The sequence below is a fragment of the Triticum dicoccoides genome, chromosome 4A (genome assembly GCF_002162155.2).
Source record: "Triticum dicoccoides isolate Atlit2015 ecotype Zavitan chromosome 4A, WEW_v2.0, whole genome shotgun sequence".
NCBI classification, from domain to species: domain Eukaryota; kingdom Viridiplantae; phylum Streptophyta; class Magnoliopsida; order Poales; family Poaceae; genus Triticum; species Triticum dicoccoides.
The window spans coordinates 669,610,478-669,626,624 of record NC_041386.1 but is presented as its reverse complement, the minus strand read 5'-3'; the positions used below and the strand labels follow the sequence as shown (position 1 = coordinate 669,626,624).

At 37.1% G+C, this 16,147-nt stretch overlaps 2 protein-coding genes, 1 non-coding gene and 3 pseudogenes across 3 annotated transcripts; 3 read left to right on the top strand and 3 right to left on the bottom strand.

The window, feature by feature from the left end:
* Positions 1–3,287: 3,287 nt before the first annotated feature.
* Positions 3,288–5,009, top strand: LOC119284023 (annotated as a pseudogene).
* A 150-nt stretch (positions 5,010–5,159) lies between these two features.
* LOC119287860 (photosystem II protein D1-like) lies at positions 5,160–6,292 on the bottom strand. Its single transcript, XM_037567494.1, has one exon. It carries the CDS (start codon positions 6,234–6,236, stop codon positions 5,175–5,177), a length of 1,062 nt encoding a protein of 353 aa, XP_037423391.1. The 5' UTR covers positions 6,237–6,292; the 3' UTR covers positions 5,160–5,174.
* Positions 6,293–6,472: 180 nt separating this feature from the next.
* On the bottom strand, positions 6,473–8,567 carry LOC119287859 (annotated as a pseudogene).
* Positions 8,568–12,513: 3,946 nt separating this feature from the next.
* Positions 12,514–12,601, bottom strand: TRNAS-GCU. Its single transcript has one exon. It is a non-coding gene; the product is annotated as a tRNA-Ser (tRNA).
* Positions 12,602–13,453: 852 nt separating this feature from the next.
* LOC119287858 (photosystem II D2 protein-like) lies at positions 13,454–14,495 on the top strand. The gene has a single exon (XM_037567493.1). The coding sequence runs from the start codon at positions 13,623–13,625 to the stop codon at positions 14,463–14,465; it is 843 nt and encodes a 280-aa protein (XP_037423390.1). The 5' UTR covers positions 13,454–13,622; the 3' UTR covers positions 14,466–14,495.
* On the top strand, positions 14,451–16,139 carry LOC119287857 (annotated as a pseudogene).
* Positions 16,140–16,147: the final 8 nt, after the last annotated feature.

Sequence of the window (16,147 nt, the reverse complement as noted above, 5' to 3'; positions counted from 1 at the left end):
ATTCACTTTCAAGATGCCTTGATGGTGAAAAGGTAGACACGCGAGACTCAAAATCTCATGCTGAAGAGCGTGGAGGTTCGAGTCCTCTTCAAGGCATAATGAGGATTACCCGTAGAAGTATTCTGGAAATCTTGGCCTGGCGCTCTCCTCTATCTTCTGAGGTCCTTAACCATCTCCCTGAGAAAAGTAGACAGTAAAAGCCAAAATAGACTAAATATATATAGCCTGAACGATCCTAAAAATCCCTCGAAGGAGATAACAAAGAACCAAAGCAGATGGTATCCTACTGCAAGGGTGGTCTTAAGAATCCAAAAGAGGTTGCTCAGAAGAGATAGATGTATCCCAACCTCTATTGCTCTCGCGTAAAGACTTTTTTTTACGCGACAGGAAAAAGTGACTACGAATTCCCCTTTTTGTTTGTGAATCCCTGTTTGTATCCTTTGAGCGCACGCCCATTAAGTAGCGATCAAATCAAGGAAATCGATCAAACGATCCCACTACCGTGCCGGCCCAAATCATGATCTTCACCAACTTGGATTTGGTTCTCTCGCGAAAATCGCGAGTTGCAGAGATGAGAACCATGAAAAGCAAGATCCCGAATAAGAAAACAGAAACCGAGGAAGAGGAAACCACAAGAGTGAAGACTAGTAGAGTCTCGTCTTTTGTCATTCTTTGCTCCTTTTTCACTCAATGATTCCTTTGAATTTGCCGACCAAAAATTCTATATGTCTATTCTATCTATGATATTTCTATATATATACAATATGATATCTAATATTACATCCGATTTGTGAAAGGGATTGGATTGCTGACTTACCCATTCAGTGACTTTGGCACTGGACGTTCCAAAAACGGGTACTATCGGATCGGGTGAATTAGAGAATAGACAGAGGTCCGTTGGCATTTCAGCCTTTCTTCTCCTTTCAGGGCCTATCCGAAAGAGAATCCAGTACCTCTTGGTCCTGAATATCAGAATAGGACGAACGAACCGGCCTCCGCGGATATCTTTGCTTCGGAACAAAACCCTGCATTCAAATAGATTGTCCCAAGGGCGCCATATTCTAGGAGCCCAAGTTATGCTATTGAAAATTCGTTCCTCTAGCAGTTCCGGTTTGAGCATTCCGTTCCCTTTTTCAAACTCCACTTCTTTTCATATAGCAATCCCTGATCAAAGAGAGAACAATATCCATTTCAAAACATTTCTAAAGATTCCTTAGTTCGGACCGACGAAGTAATGTCACTCGACTATTATCAACCTGACTGCAATCTTTTTTCTGTCGGTAAGGATTGCACCAGAGCACCTTCTACTTCTAATAGGCCATGAACTATAGATAGAGAAGAATCATTCTAAGCGAGTACATAAGAAGCGATCCACTTTTTTTAATCGGTTCCAGGGGAAGACCAAAGATCTTGCGCGGCAGGTCCACCAGAAAAACTCAAAAGAGAAAGAAGTCTCGTTAATCTCTTCATGCTCGTTCCAAGTTCGAAGTACCTTTTGGCCAAAGAAAAACCCGCTTCCTGACACGATTGCCTCTTTATCTTTATATAGATAGATTATATGGGTTTATTACTTAGTAAGTCTATTTTGTACAAGAGCCCCTCCTATCTGATAGAAAAGGGTCCCATGATCCCGAGACGATCTTACCTTGGCTCGCAAACCCGAAGTTTGTCTATGAAGAGCTAATCTAATTGTATTTTTTTCTAGAATGGATTTCTTATGTGGAATACTAATGGATAGGGCTTCGTTGCTAAGTGCTACAAGATCTAGTGCACTGGAACTCGTGGTTATGGACCCGAATCCTTTAGTATGGAACATTGTCTTTTCCAAGTAAAAACCCCTAGTATATGAAAGAATGAAAAGGTACTTTCGTTCTTGTGGAATAAGAAGCCCTCGTACCTTAATGAAAGGAAAATCATAATTTTTCGTTAGGTATTTGACCAAATAGGATCGTCCAGTTCCTACAGAACCTATCACTAAAATACCCGATAGGGCTAAGAGGAACGAAAAGGGTTTTCCATGAGATGGTAAATGAAAATGATTAGTCCCACGCGAGGTTTGGGAATAAGTGATTGTCTGATAATGAGCAAGGAATATACGTCTTTCTGCTAAAGAGGATCTATTAAACTCATAATTCATTAGATCCTTGTTATCAATGCCAACTAGGTATCATAAGTAAATGGATCCTGGTTGTTCAATCCTTTGATAACCAAGGTCATTCTTTGCTAAAGAGAAATGATCACTATGAGTCAGACTCAATAGAATTGGATCCATTCCAAATAGCGAGAATTAGGATTCTTGATCCCTCTCAATCTCTCTTTCAATTCGAGGATCCAGAGAGGTGTTTTCGTAGTCATCTCCAAATATTTGCCATCTCGGAATATTTTCGATTTCATTTTTCTATGATATGTCTTTCTATATGAAAATTGGTTATTTACGATGTACGATGATCCCTGTTAAGCATCCATGGCTGAATGGTTAAAGCGCCCAACTCATAATTGGTAAATTTGTGGGTTCAATTCCTACTGGATGCACACGAACGGGAACATTCCATAAGTCTTTTGGAACTGGCTCTCTATCCATGGAATCTCATCCATCATCCATACATAACGAATTGGTATGGTATATTCATACCATAACATAAGAACAATAAGAACTCGAATTCTTATCGATACTGGAACTCAGAGCATAGGATGGAAAGTCGATTTATGGATGGAATCAAATACGCAGTATTTACAGAAAAAAAGACTTCGTTTATTGGGAAAGAGTCAATATACTTTTAATGTCGAATCAGGATTCACTAAGACAGAAATAAAGCATTGGGTCGAACTCTTCTTTGGTGTTAAGGTGGTAGCAGTGAATAGCCATCGACTACCTGGAAAAGGTAGAAGAATAGGACCTATTCTGGGCCATACAATGCATTACAGATGTATGATCATTACCCTTCAACCGGGTTATTCTATTCCCCTTCTAGATAGAGAAAAAAACTAAAGGAGAATACTTAATAATACGGTGAAACATTTATACAAAACACCTATCCCGAGCACACGCAAGGGAACCGTAGACAGGCAAGTGAAATCCAATCCACGAAATAATTTGATCCATGGACGGCACCGTTGTGGTAAAGGTCGTAATTCCAGAGGAATCATTACCGCAAGGCATAGAGGGGGAGGTCATAAGCGCCTATACCGTAAAATAGATTTTCGACGGAATCAAAAAGACATATCTGGTAGAATCGTAACCATAGAATACGACCCTAATCGAAATGCATACATTTGTCTCATACACTATGGGGATGGTGAGAAGAGATATATTTTACATCCCAGAGGGGCTATAATTGGAGATACTATTGTTTCTGGTACAAAAGTTCCTATATCAATGGGAAATGCCCTACCTTTGAGTGCGGTTTGAACTATTGATTTACGTAATTGGAAGTAACCAATTAGGTTTACGACGAAACCTAGAAATCGATCACTGATCCAATTTGACTACCTCTACGGGATAGACCTCAACACAAAACTGTTGAGTAACGGCAGCAAGTGATTGAGTTCAGTAGTTCCTCATAGAAAATTATTGGCTCTAGAGATATGGTAATATGGAGAAGACAAAATTGTTTGAAGCACGCAGAGAACCGGAAGCGCCCCTTGTTTCAAAGAGAGGAGGACGGGTTATTCACATTTAATTTGGTGGTCAGAGGCAAATTGAAAGCTAAGCAGTGGTAATTAAGACCCCCAGGGGAAAATAGGGATGTCTCCTACGTTACCCATAATATGTGGAAGTATCGACGTAATTTCATAGAGTCATTCGATCTGAATGCTACATGAAGAACATAAGCCAGATGACGAAACGCAGAGACCTAGGATGTAGAATATCATAAAATGAGCGATTCGGCAGATTTGGATTCCTTTCCTATATATCCACTCATGTGGTACTTCATCATATGATTCATATAAGATCCATCTGTCTAGAGATCGTCATATACATCTAGAAAGTCGTATGCTTTGGAAGAAGCTTGTACAGTTTGGGAAGGGGTTTTTTGAGAGAAAAGAAGAATCTACTTCAACCGATATGCCCTTAGGCACGGCCATGCATAACATAGAAATCACACGTGGAAGGGGTGGGCAATTAGCTAGAGCAGCAGGTGCTGTAGCGAAACTCATTGAAAAAGAGGGTAAATCGGCCACTTTAAGATTACCATCTGGGGAGGTCCGTTTAGTATCCCAAAACTGCTTAGCAACAGTCGGACAAGTGGGTAATGTTGGGGTGAACCAAAAAAGTTTGGGCAGAGCCGGATCTAAGTGTTGGCTAGGTAAACGCCCCGTAGTAAGAGGGGTAGTTATGAACCCTGTGGACCACCCCCATGGGGGCGGTGAAGGGAAAGCTCCCATTGGTAGAAAAAAACCCACAACCCCTTGGGGTTATCCTGCGCTTGGAAGAAGAACTAGGAAAAGTAAAAAATATAGCGATAGTTTTATTCTTCGTCGCCGTAAGTAAATACGTAACTAGGAATATGGAAAATTGCATTTTTGGAATTTGCAATAATGCGATGGGCGAACGACGGGAATTGAACCCGCGCATGGTGTGTTCACAATCCACTGCCTTGATCCACTTGGCTACATCCGCCCCTTATCCAGCTAAAGGATTTTTTTCTTTTTTCCATTGATCATTATTCTATTTATTCTGACCTCCGTACTTCGATTGAGATATTGGACATAGAATGCCACTCTTTAAAAAGGAAAAAAGGAGTAATCAGCTGTGACACGAAAAAAACCGAATTCTTTTGTAGCTCATCATTTATTGGCAAAGATAGAAAAGGTCAATATGAAGGAGGAGAAAGAAACAATAGTAACGTGGTCCCGGGCATCTAGCATTCTACCCACAATGGTTGGCCATACAATCGCAATTCATAATGGAAAGGAACATATACCTATTTACATAACAAATCCTATGGTAGGTCGCAAATTGGGGGAATTCGTGCCTACTCGGCATTTCATGAGTTATGAAAATGCAAGAAAGGATACTAAATCTCGTCGTTAACTGAATTCTGAATAGAAATATTAAGAAGAAAAAAAGATTCAAAATAAAGACAGAAATACCCAATATCTTGCTAGAACAAGATATTGGGTATTTCTGTCTTTTCTTTCTTCAAAAATTCTTATATGTTAGCAGAAAAACCTTATCCATTACTAGATGGAACTTCAACAGCAACTAAGTCTAGAGGGAAGTTGTGAGCATTACGTTCGTGCATTACTTCCATACCAAGGTTAGCACGGTTGATGATATCAGCCCAAGTATTAATAACGCGACCTTGACTATCAACTACAGATTGGTTGAAATTGAAACCATTTAGGTTGAAAGCCATAGTACTAATACCTAAAGCAGTGAACCAGATTCCTTCTACAGGCCAAGCAGCCAAGAAGAAGTGTAAAGAACGAGAGTTGTTCAAACTAGCATATTGGAAGATTAATCGGCCAAAATAACCATGAGCAGCCACAATATTATAAGTTTCTTCCTCTTGACCAAATTTGTAACCCTCATTAGCAGATTCATTTTCAGTAGTTTCCCTGATCAAACTAGAGGTTACCAAGGAACCATGCATAGCACTGAATAGGGAACCGCCGAATACACCAGCTACACCTAACATGTGGAATGGATGCATAAGGATGTTGTGCTCTGCCTGGAATACAATCATAAAGTTGAAAGTACCAGAGATTCCTAAAGGCATACCATCATAAAAGCTTCCTTGACCAATAGGGTAAATCAAGAAAACAGCAGTAGCAGCTGCAACAGGAGCTGAATATGCAACAGCAATCCAAGGACGCATACCCAGACGGAAACTAAGTTCCCACTCACGACCCGTATAACAAGCTACACCAAGTAAGAAGTGTAGAACAATTAGCTCATAAGGACCACCATTGTATAACCACTCATCAACAGATGCAGCTTCCCAAATTGGGTAAAAGTGCAATCCGATCGCCGCAGAAGTAGGGATAATAGCACCAGAGATAATATTGTTTCCATAAAGTAAAGAACCAGAAACAGGCTCACGAATACCATCAATATCTACTGGAGGGGCAGCGATGAAGGCGATAATAAATACAGAAGTTGCGTTCAATAAGGTAGGGATCATCAAAACACCGAACCATCCGATGTAAAGACGATTTTCAGTGCTAGTTATCCAGTTGCAGAAGCGACCCCACAGGCTTGTACTTTCGCGTCTCTCTAAAATTGCAGTCATGGTAAGATCTTGGTTTATTCAAATTGCAAGGAATCCCAAGCACACGTATTAAATAGAATATAGATAATAGAAGGCTTGTTATTTAACAGTATAACATAGACTATATACCAATGTCAACCAAGTCAGCCCAAAGATTAGCTATGCATATAACTAAATTAACCAAACCAATAATTTTGTATTTGTAAATGAAGTGAGTCAAAGTTAAAAACTTTGATGGGTCTTTTCTATATGGGTTGCCCGGGACTCGAACCCGGAACTAGTCGGATGGAGTAGATAATTCTTCCTTGTTACAATAGAGAAAAATCCCTCCCCAAATCGTGCTTGCATTTTTCATTGCACACGACTTTCCCTATATAGAAATAGCCAATTTCTATTCCAAAGAGGAAGTTCTACTAATTTTTTTAATTAGTAAGTTTATTCACCTACTCTTTATTATAATAAAAAGAACATTTCAGAATGAAAAATAGAAAAGTTTTTTCTTGATCATTTATCATCCCTTTCCTGTTTCTTAATTTCGTCTAATGATTAATTAAGAGGGTTGACCAGGTCATTGATACGTATAATATCCAAATACCAAATATGCTCAGTGTGTGATCCACAGAAAGAAAAAAGAGTTGTTTTGGTGAACATCAAAGAAAAAACTTGCTCTTCTTCCATAAAAAATTCTTCTAAAAATGCCGAACCCAATCGTTACATAAAAGTTCGTACCGTGCTTTTATGTTTACGAGCTAAAGTTCTGGCGCATTAAAGTCGAAGTATATACTTTAGTCGATACAAAGTCCATTTTTTCGAAGATCCACTATGATAATGAAAAAGATTTCTACATATCCGACCAAATCGATCAAGAATATCCCAATCTGATAAATCTGTCCAAATGGGTTTACTAATAGGATGCCCCGATCCAGTACAAAATTGAGCTTTTGATAAGTATCCTATGAGGAGAGTAGCGGGGACTATGGTATCGAATTTTTTCATTCGAGTATCTATTAGAAATGAATTCTCCAGCATTTGATTCCTTACAAACAAAGAACTTTTTGGTACACTTGAAAGGTACCCCATAAAATCGAAGCAAGCGTTTGCTAATTGGTTTATATGGATTCTTCGCGGCTGAGTCCAAAAACAGAAATAATATTGCCAGAAATTGATAAAGTAGCATTTCCATTTCTTCTTCAAAAAAAGTGCCTTTTGATGCAAGAATTTCCTTTCCTTGATATCGAACATAATGCATAAGAGGATCCATAAAGAACCATAGGGTTTTCCGAGAAAAACCAGGGTACATTATCCCAAAATGTTCCATCTTCCTAGAAAAGTGGATTCGTTCCAGTAAGGTTCCAGAAGATGCTAATGGTAAGCAAGAAGGTTGTTTACGAAGAAACAACAAAAAAAATTCATATTCTGATACATAAGAGTTATATAGGAATCGAAATAGTCTTTTATTTTCTTTTTGAAAAAAAATGGATTTCATTGAAGTAATAAAACTATTCCAATTCGAATAGTAGTTGAGAAAGAATAGGGTATTGAAGGAGTTGAACCAGGATTTCCAAATGGATAGGATAGGGTATTTCTTTTTCTTCAAAAAAGGGAAATATTGAATGAATAGAGCGTAAATTCTAAAACTTTGGTATTTCTTTTTCTTTCGGACAAAATTATTCCCGTAGCGAGAATGGGATTTCCACTACGATCGCAAACCCTTCAGATAGAATCTGAGAATAAAACTCAGAATAAAAATAATTTTTGTAATCCAATAATCGATCTTGGTTAGGATGATTAACCGAGTTATCCAAAAAATTCTGCTGATACATTCGAATAATTAAACGTTTCACAAGTAGTGAACTAAATTTCTTGTTATTACAACTAACAACTATTTCCACAGGTTCAGAACCATTTAATCCATAATCGTGGGCAAATGCATAAATATATTCCTGAAAGAGAAGTGGGTAGACGAAGTATTGTTGATGAGATTTATGTTTTTCTGAATACCCTACGAATTTTTCCATTTGTATTTCTACTTGAATCAGAGAGAAGAAGCATTTCTCGGTTTATCGAATGATGATACATAGTGCAATATGGTCAGAACAGGGTGTTGCATTTTTAATACAAACCCTGGAAAGAAAGGGAGTCTAATCCACAGATCTTTTTCTGCTCCTTTTCTACCCAATTAGTTTATGTTTGTTCTAATTAAAAAAAAGAACAGAACAAGTTTTTTATTTTTGCAGGCCAATCGCTCTTTTGACTTTGGAATACAGCCTCTTTATCAATATACTGCTGCTTTTACACATTCAATCCATAACATCCCTTATTCAATCCATAATCAAGAATAATTAGGATTTCTAAAAAAAAGAAAAAATAAAGGGTCCCCGCATCCGGCACTAATCTATTTTTAACGTCTAATTAGAGCGGGGAATCATTCCAATTAGGTAGTTCAGCTCGTTGCTTTTTATTTTACCAGAATTGGAGCCTGGCTCTATCCATTTATTCACTAGACCCAGAAAATCGTAATTTTGGATTCCATTCAAAAAAGATTGATTTTATTACGACATGCTATTTTTTCCATTCATTACCTTTGAGGATCAGTCGTGGTCTTCTAGACTCTACCAAGAGTCTGGACGAATTTGTTGTTTCATCCAAACATGTAAAAGATCATAGTCGCACTTAAAAGCCGAGTACTCTACCATTGAGTTAGCAACCCAGATAAAAAAGCATCTTAGATACGATCGAAATCCAAAAATCAATGGAATTACACCGCGCGCTTCTGTCAAAACATTGAACTAGTAAGACATCAAAAGATTTTTTTTATCGACCATGAAAAACACTCAAATGCCAAAACGAACAGGTCCGGTTAAATTCCACTAAAGTAAAGTTAAAAAACGAGCGACCCTAATCACAATGGCCAAATTCTCCTTATTTTTAGTGATTTTTATTAAATATATATATATATTATATTGTATGAGAATACATGAAAGAGGAACACCATTATCATTTGAGCGAAGTGTAGGGAGAAAAATGGAATATGGAGTGAGGATAAAGAGACCCATCTATCTACAAATTCTATTTGTTCAATAGACCTTTGTCAATGGAAATACAATGGTAAGAAAACAAATTAGATAGAAAAAGTAAATAAAATAGGGGCTTATGTTGGATTAGCACGATATAATATAAATCCAAATAGGATTAAGAAAGAGGTAATTTGTGTTTAAATAATTATACAACTAGGAATACTAATAATCTTCTCCTATCCTACTTTTTGATTCATTTAGTTCTTCCATTAACTCAAAGTGCTTTCTTTTTCTTTAAAGAATTCCGCCTTCCTTAAAATATCATAAAAAGTTCTTGTCGATTGAGCACCCTTTTCAAGGAAATAGAGAATAGCTGGAACATTTAAACAAGTTTGATTCTTTATCGGATCATAAAAACCTACTTTTTGAAGATCTCTTCCTTCTCTTCGAGATCGAACATCAATTGCAACGATTCGATAGACAGCTTATTGGGATAGATGTAGATAAACAACACCCCCCCCTAGAAACATATAGGAGGTTTTCTCCTCATACGGCTCGAGAAAATGACTCGAATTTCTGTCGATAATAATAGAAATTAGACTATGACATGCATTAATTTCCTTACAGAAAAAACAAATTTCATTTATACTCATGACTCAAGTGGGCTAATTTTGCCTGACAAACTTCGAAGGCAAAATCCTTCCAAAATTTTTGAGTCGTCTTTAAACTCTTTTCTTTGTCTCATTTTGAACGAATTGACTTTTATTCCTTATTCTGATCCAACTCTGTTGTTGAGACAATTGAAAATTGTGTTTACTTGTTCTGGAATACTTTATCTTTGATTTGTGAAATCCTTGGGTTTAGACATTACTTCGGGAATTCCTATTTTTTTCTTTCAAAAGAGTAGCAACATAGCCTTTTTTCTTATTTCCTTCGATAAAGCATTTATCTCTTCTATAGAAATCTAATAAGAGGGATTGATTCTGATATACTTTTATTGGACTTTCTTCTTATTTTAACCTTTCGATTTATTTCTATATTAAGGATAGACTGACAAAGTTGGCCTAATTTATTAGTTTTCACTAACCCTACATTCTTTCCCTTGATAAAAAAATTCTGTCCTCTCGAGCTCCATCGTGTACTATGTTACTTGAACCCAGCGCAAATTTGGTTCGGAACGAATAGAACAGGCTATCTCGAGCCAAGAGCATTTTCATTACTATGTAAAATGATGGATAGCAAAATCCACAATCGATCATGTCCTTCAAGTCGCATGTTGCTTTCTACCACATCGTTTTAAATGAAGTTTTACCATAACAAACATTCCTCTTTTCATTGCAAAGTGGTATAGAGAATTGATCCAATATGGATGGAATCATGAATAGTCATTGGTTTAGTTTTTTTATACTAATTAAAACTTGCTATCTATGGAGCAATATGGATAAAAGAAAGTAAGTATTTATCCGGGAAGCCTCCGCCAAGATCCAATTTATTTAAACCCTTATTAAAATTCTATCATATGAATGAAACATAGTTTGAAAAAGACGACTAAACAAGTTTGCTTAAAACTTATTTATTCTTAAATTTCCACCCTCAACGGATGGCTCGAGATGATCAATCTTGAAGTGAGAAGAGAAGGATTGACTCTTCCTCAATAAATAAACTATCAACCTCCAAAAAAGTTTAATTAATTTAATTACTGGAATTCTAATTCTAGTAGTAATATATTTTTTCAGTACCTAAAACAATTAACTATAATAACTAAATAAACTATTCCAATGAAAAGATTGAAAGTTTTTGGTAGTTATAGAATTCTCGTACTTCTTCAACTATAATACCAAAAGGAAGAAAAAAATATGACTAAGTGATTTTATAGTAGAGGCATATCCTGAATGTGCTTGATAGATCCCATTTTTTCATGAAAATAAAGATAGTCAATTTGACTGGACTTAAGACTTTATTATGTTTTCTGAGAAAGAATAAGATATCATTATTCTCTTTAATAAACTTTTGTCTCGTACGGAATACTATATTATTTCACCGTTTGTTTCATCAGAAACAATCTGGGACGGAAGGATTCGAACCTCCGAGTAACGGGACCAAAACCCGCTGCCTTACCACTTGGCCACGCCACATTTCGGGTTTTATGCGACACTAATAAACACTAGTATGTTTATTTGTTATTCGTCAATACCATTTCAATTACATAAAAAAGGAGGGATATTCTCTTGCTAGTATTCTACACATGCGGATAATATAGAATCAAAAAAATGCATTGATCATTACATGGAATTCTATTAAGATATTATATGAAAGTTGAATTTATTCCACACTCATTTGAGAGTGCGAATACAAGGAGGTATTTTGTGTTTGGGAAAGTCCGAAGAAAAAAGATTTTGAATCTGCCTTTTCCTTCTTTCCCTTAAAAAAATAACTCAAGAAAAATCCAATTATTTACTCTACAAGAATGAAATGCTTGTTATGCCTAATATACTTAGTTTAACCTGTATCTGTTTTAATTCTGTTCTTTATCCTACTAGTTTTTTCTTTGCCAAATTACCCGAAGCTTATGCTATTTTCAATCCAATCGTGGATATTATGCCAGTTATACCTCTATTCTTTTTTCTTTTAGCCTTTGTTTGGCAAGCTGCTGTAAGTTTTCGAGGAAATCTTTAGTACTCTCTATGCCAAATTGAATGATGTGTTCATTCCAAAAAAAATTAAAATGGGTAAAAGCCGAGAAGTTTTATATTTTTATATTATGTACCTTCGATTCTCAAATTTAAATTCTTCTACATTGAATGGGTAGCTACAGCAATAAATTTGGATCAACCTTTCTACTCCCCTGCACCTAGGTTGAGCAGGTACCTACACAATACCTAACCACCTAACCCTATTTTTGCTATTGATAAGATGATAAGAGTGCTTATTATAAATGAATTCTTGCAATTTTTTTCAAGAATTCATTTTTGCATTTTTAGGTATAAAAAAAACCATCCTAGTGGATCCGTGTGGTAAGGAAAAACTGGTAATCTATTCCTTAAAAAAAATCTTGGAGATTATGTAATGCTTACTCTCAAACTTTTTGTTTATACAGTAGTGATATTCTTTGTTTCACTCTTTATCTTTGGATTCTTATCTAATGACCCAGGACGGAATCCTGGACGCGAGGAGTAAAAATTCCTTTTTTTCTTATTGGATTTGTTTCGTACATTTATCTATGAGAAAATCCGGGGGTCAGAATTCTTTCCAATTCGAAAGTCCCAAATGATCCAAGGGAGCGGAAAGAGAGGGATTCGAACCCTCGGTACAAAAAAATTGTACAACGGATTAGCAATCCGCCGCTTTAGTCCACTCAGCCATCTCTCCACGTTCCAAAGCGAAAGGTTTCCATGATATGATATAGGCAAGAAATAAGAAATAATGGTTGCAAAAAAACCCCTTTTTTTCTTTCAAAAGTCTATAAAAATTATATTGCCAATTTCATTTTAGTTATATTCTTTTTTCTTAATGTTAATAAAAAAAGAAGATAATTCTTGTTTTTTCTTTCTAAAAATCGATATTGGCCGAGAGACAATTACATAGATTTTCTCTTTAGCGGGCATTTCCATATAGGACTTGTTATAATTATAATAAAACAAGCAGGTTATATAAAAAAACACTTTTTTGTCCATTATTTATCAAGAAAGCAATAAAGGGTTCTTATCAAATCCACCATAAAATTGGAAAGAAGCAGAAAGTAAGTAGACCTGACTCCTTTAATGATGCCTCTATCCGCTATTCTGATATATAAATTCGATGTAGATGAAATTGTATAAGCGATTTTTTTTATTTCCTTAGACTTACACCGCGCAAGACAAGAATTTTTCGCTATTTACGATTTCATATTCTTGTTACTAGATGTTCTATAGGAATAAGAAGAAATTGCAACTCCTTTGCGCTACACATAAAATTGGATTTCGAAGGTCCTTTTTTCAGAATCCTCTATTTTAGTTCTTCCACCCATGCAATAGAGAGGGAATGGGAAAAGAAGGGTTACTTTTATTTTCATTTTTCCCTTAAAAGATAGACTTTGAAATAGGAGTCTTGGAATAATGCTGAATTCAAAGGTTTATTTCTTTCTATAGTATAAGAAAAAAAATTATTTCTATTTCTATAGTATAAGAAAAACAAATAGTATAAGGAAAACAAATCGAATAAAATTCATGGATTTACCACGACCTCGGTTGTGACTCCATAGATAAAAATGGGAAATTTCTCTCTTCGAGACCATTGAAAAAGGGCATTGAACAAGAAAGAAATCGTCCACAGATGATAAAACTATCATATGCCTTGGAAAGTGATATGAGGTGCTCGGAAATGGTTGAAGTAATTGAATAGGAGGATCACTATGACTATAGCCCTTGGTAGAATTCCTAAAGAAGAAAATGATCTATTTGATACTATGGATGACTGGTTACGAAGGGACCGTTTCGTTTTTGTAGGATGGTCTGGCCTATTGCTCTTTCCTTGTGCTTATTTCGCTTTAGGGGGTTGGTTTACAGGGTCAACTTTTGTAACTTCTTGGTATACCCATGGATTGGCTAGTTCCTATTTGGAAGGTTGTAATTTCTTAACCACAGCAGTTTCTACCCCTGCCAATAGTTTAGCACACTCTTTGTTGCTACTATGGGGGCCCGAAGCACAAGAAGATTTTACTCGTTGGTGTCAATTAGGCGGTCTATGGACTTTTGTAGTTCTCGACGGGGCTTTTGCACTAATAGGTTTCATGTTACGCCAATTTGAACTTGCTCGGTCTGTTCAATTGCGGCCTTATAATGCAATCTCATTCTCTGGTCCAATTGTTGTTTTTGTTTCTGTATTACTTATTTATCCACTGGGGCAATCTAGTTGGTTCTTTGCGCCGAGTTTTGGCGTAGCAGTGATATTTCGATTCATCCTTTTCTTCCAAGGATTTCATAATTGGACGTTGAACCCATTTCATATGATGGGAGTTGCCGGAGTATTAGTTGCGGCTCTGCTATGCGCTATTCATGGAGCGACCGTTGAAAACACTCTATTTCAGGACGGTGATGGTGCAAATACCTTCCATGCTTTTGACCCAACTCAAGCTGAAGAAACTTATTCAATGGTCACTGCTAACCGCTTTTGTTCCCAAATCTTTGGTGTTGCTTTTTCCAATAAACGTTGGTTACATTTCTTTATGCTATTTGTACCCGTCACCGGTTTATGAATGAGTGCTATTGGCGTAGTTGGCTTGGCTCTGAACTTACGTGCCTATGACTTTGTTTCCAAGGAAATCCGTGCAGCGGAAGATCCTGAATTTGAGACTTTCTACACCAAAAATATTCTTTTAAACGAGGGTATTCGTGCGTGGATGGCAGCTCAGGATCAGCCTCATGAAAATCTTATATTCCCTGAGGAGGTTCTACCACGTGGAAATGCTCTTTAATGGAACTTTCGTTTTAGCTGGTCTTGACCAAGAAACCACCGGCTTTGCTTGGTGGGCTGGGAATGCCAGACTTATCAATTTGTCCGATAAACTACTTGGAGCTCATGTAGCCCATGCCGGATTAATCGTATTCTGGGCCGGGGCAATGAACCTATTTGAAGTGGCCCATTTCGTACCAGAAAAGCCCATGTATGAACAAGGGTTGATTTTACTTCCACACTTAGCTACTCTAGGTTGGGGAGTAGGGCCAGGGGGGGAAGTTCTAGATACTTTTCCGTACTTTGTATCTGGCGTACTTCACCTAATTTCCTCCACAGTCTTAGGCTTTGGTGGCATTGATCAAGCGCTTCTGGGACCCGAGACTCTTGAGGAATCTTTTACATTCTTTGGTTATGTCTGGAAAGATAGAAATAAAATGACTACAATTTTGGGTATTCACTTAATTTTGTTAGGTCTAGGTGCTTTTCTTCTAGTACTCAAGGCTCTTTATTTTGGCGGTGTATATGATACCTGGGCCCCTGGGGGGGGAGATGTAAGAAAAATTACCAATTTGACCCTTAGTCCCAGTGTTATATTTGGTTATTTACTAAAATCTCCTTTTGGTGGAGAAGGGTGGATTGTTAGTGTAGATGATTTAGAAGATATAATTGGTGGGCATTTATGGTTGGGTTTTATTTGTGTATTTGGCGGAATTTGGCATATTTTAACCAAACCCTTCGCATGGGCTCGCCGTGCATTTGTATGGTCTGGAGAAGCTTACTTGTCTTATAGTTTAGCTGCTTTATCTGTCTTTGGTTTTATCGCTTGTTGTTCTTTATGGTTCAATAATACAGCTTATCCGAGTGAGTTTTATGGACCCACCGGGCCAGAAGCTTCTCAAGCTCAAGCATTTACTTTTCTAGTTAGAGACCAGCGTCTTGGAGCTAATGTGGGATCCGCTCAAGGACCCACAGGTTTAGGTAAATATCTAATGCGTTCCCCAACTGGGGAGGTTATCTTTGGAGGGGAAACTATGCGTTTTTGGGACCTTCGTGCTCCATGGTTAGAACCTCTAAGGGGCCCCAACGGTTTGGACTTGAGTAGGTTGAAAAAAGACATACAACCTTGGCAAGAACGACGCTCAGCAGAATATATGACCAACGCTCCTTTAGGCTCTTTAAATTCCGTGGGTGGCGTAGCTACCGAGATCAATGTAGTTAATTATGTCTCTCCTAGAAGTTGGTTATCAACTTCTCATTTTGTTCTAGGATTCTTCTTTTTTGTGGGCCATTTATGGCATGCAGGAAGAGCCCGAGCTGCTGCAGCAGGTTTTGAAAAGGCAATCGATCGTGATTTGGAACCTGTTCTTTACATGAACCCTCTTAACTAAGATTTTCTTATTTATACATGTTCTACTTTTTTTCTGTTCTGGCTCGGTTATTCCATCTAGCCGAGCCATTCATTCCTTTTTATGAAGAAAGATA

Excerpts from the sequence above, each read along its gene's own strand:
- LOC119287860 (XM_037567494.1), bottom strand. The coding sequence starts at position 6,236 with ATGACTGCAATTTTAGAGAGACGCGAAAGTACAAGCCTGTGGGGTCGC.
- LOC119287858 (XM_037567493.1), top strand. The coding sequence starts at position 13,623 with ATGACTATAGCCCTTGGTAGAATTCCTAAAGAAGAAAATGATCTATTT.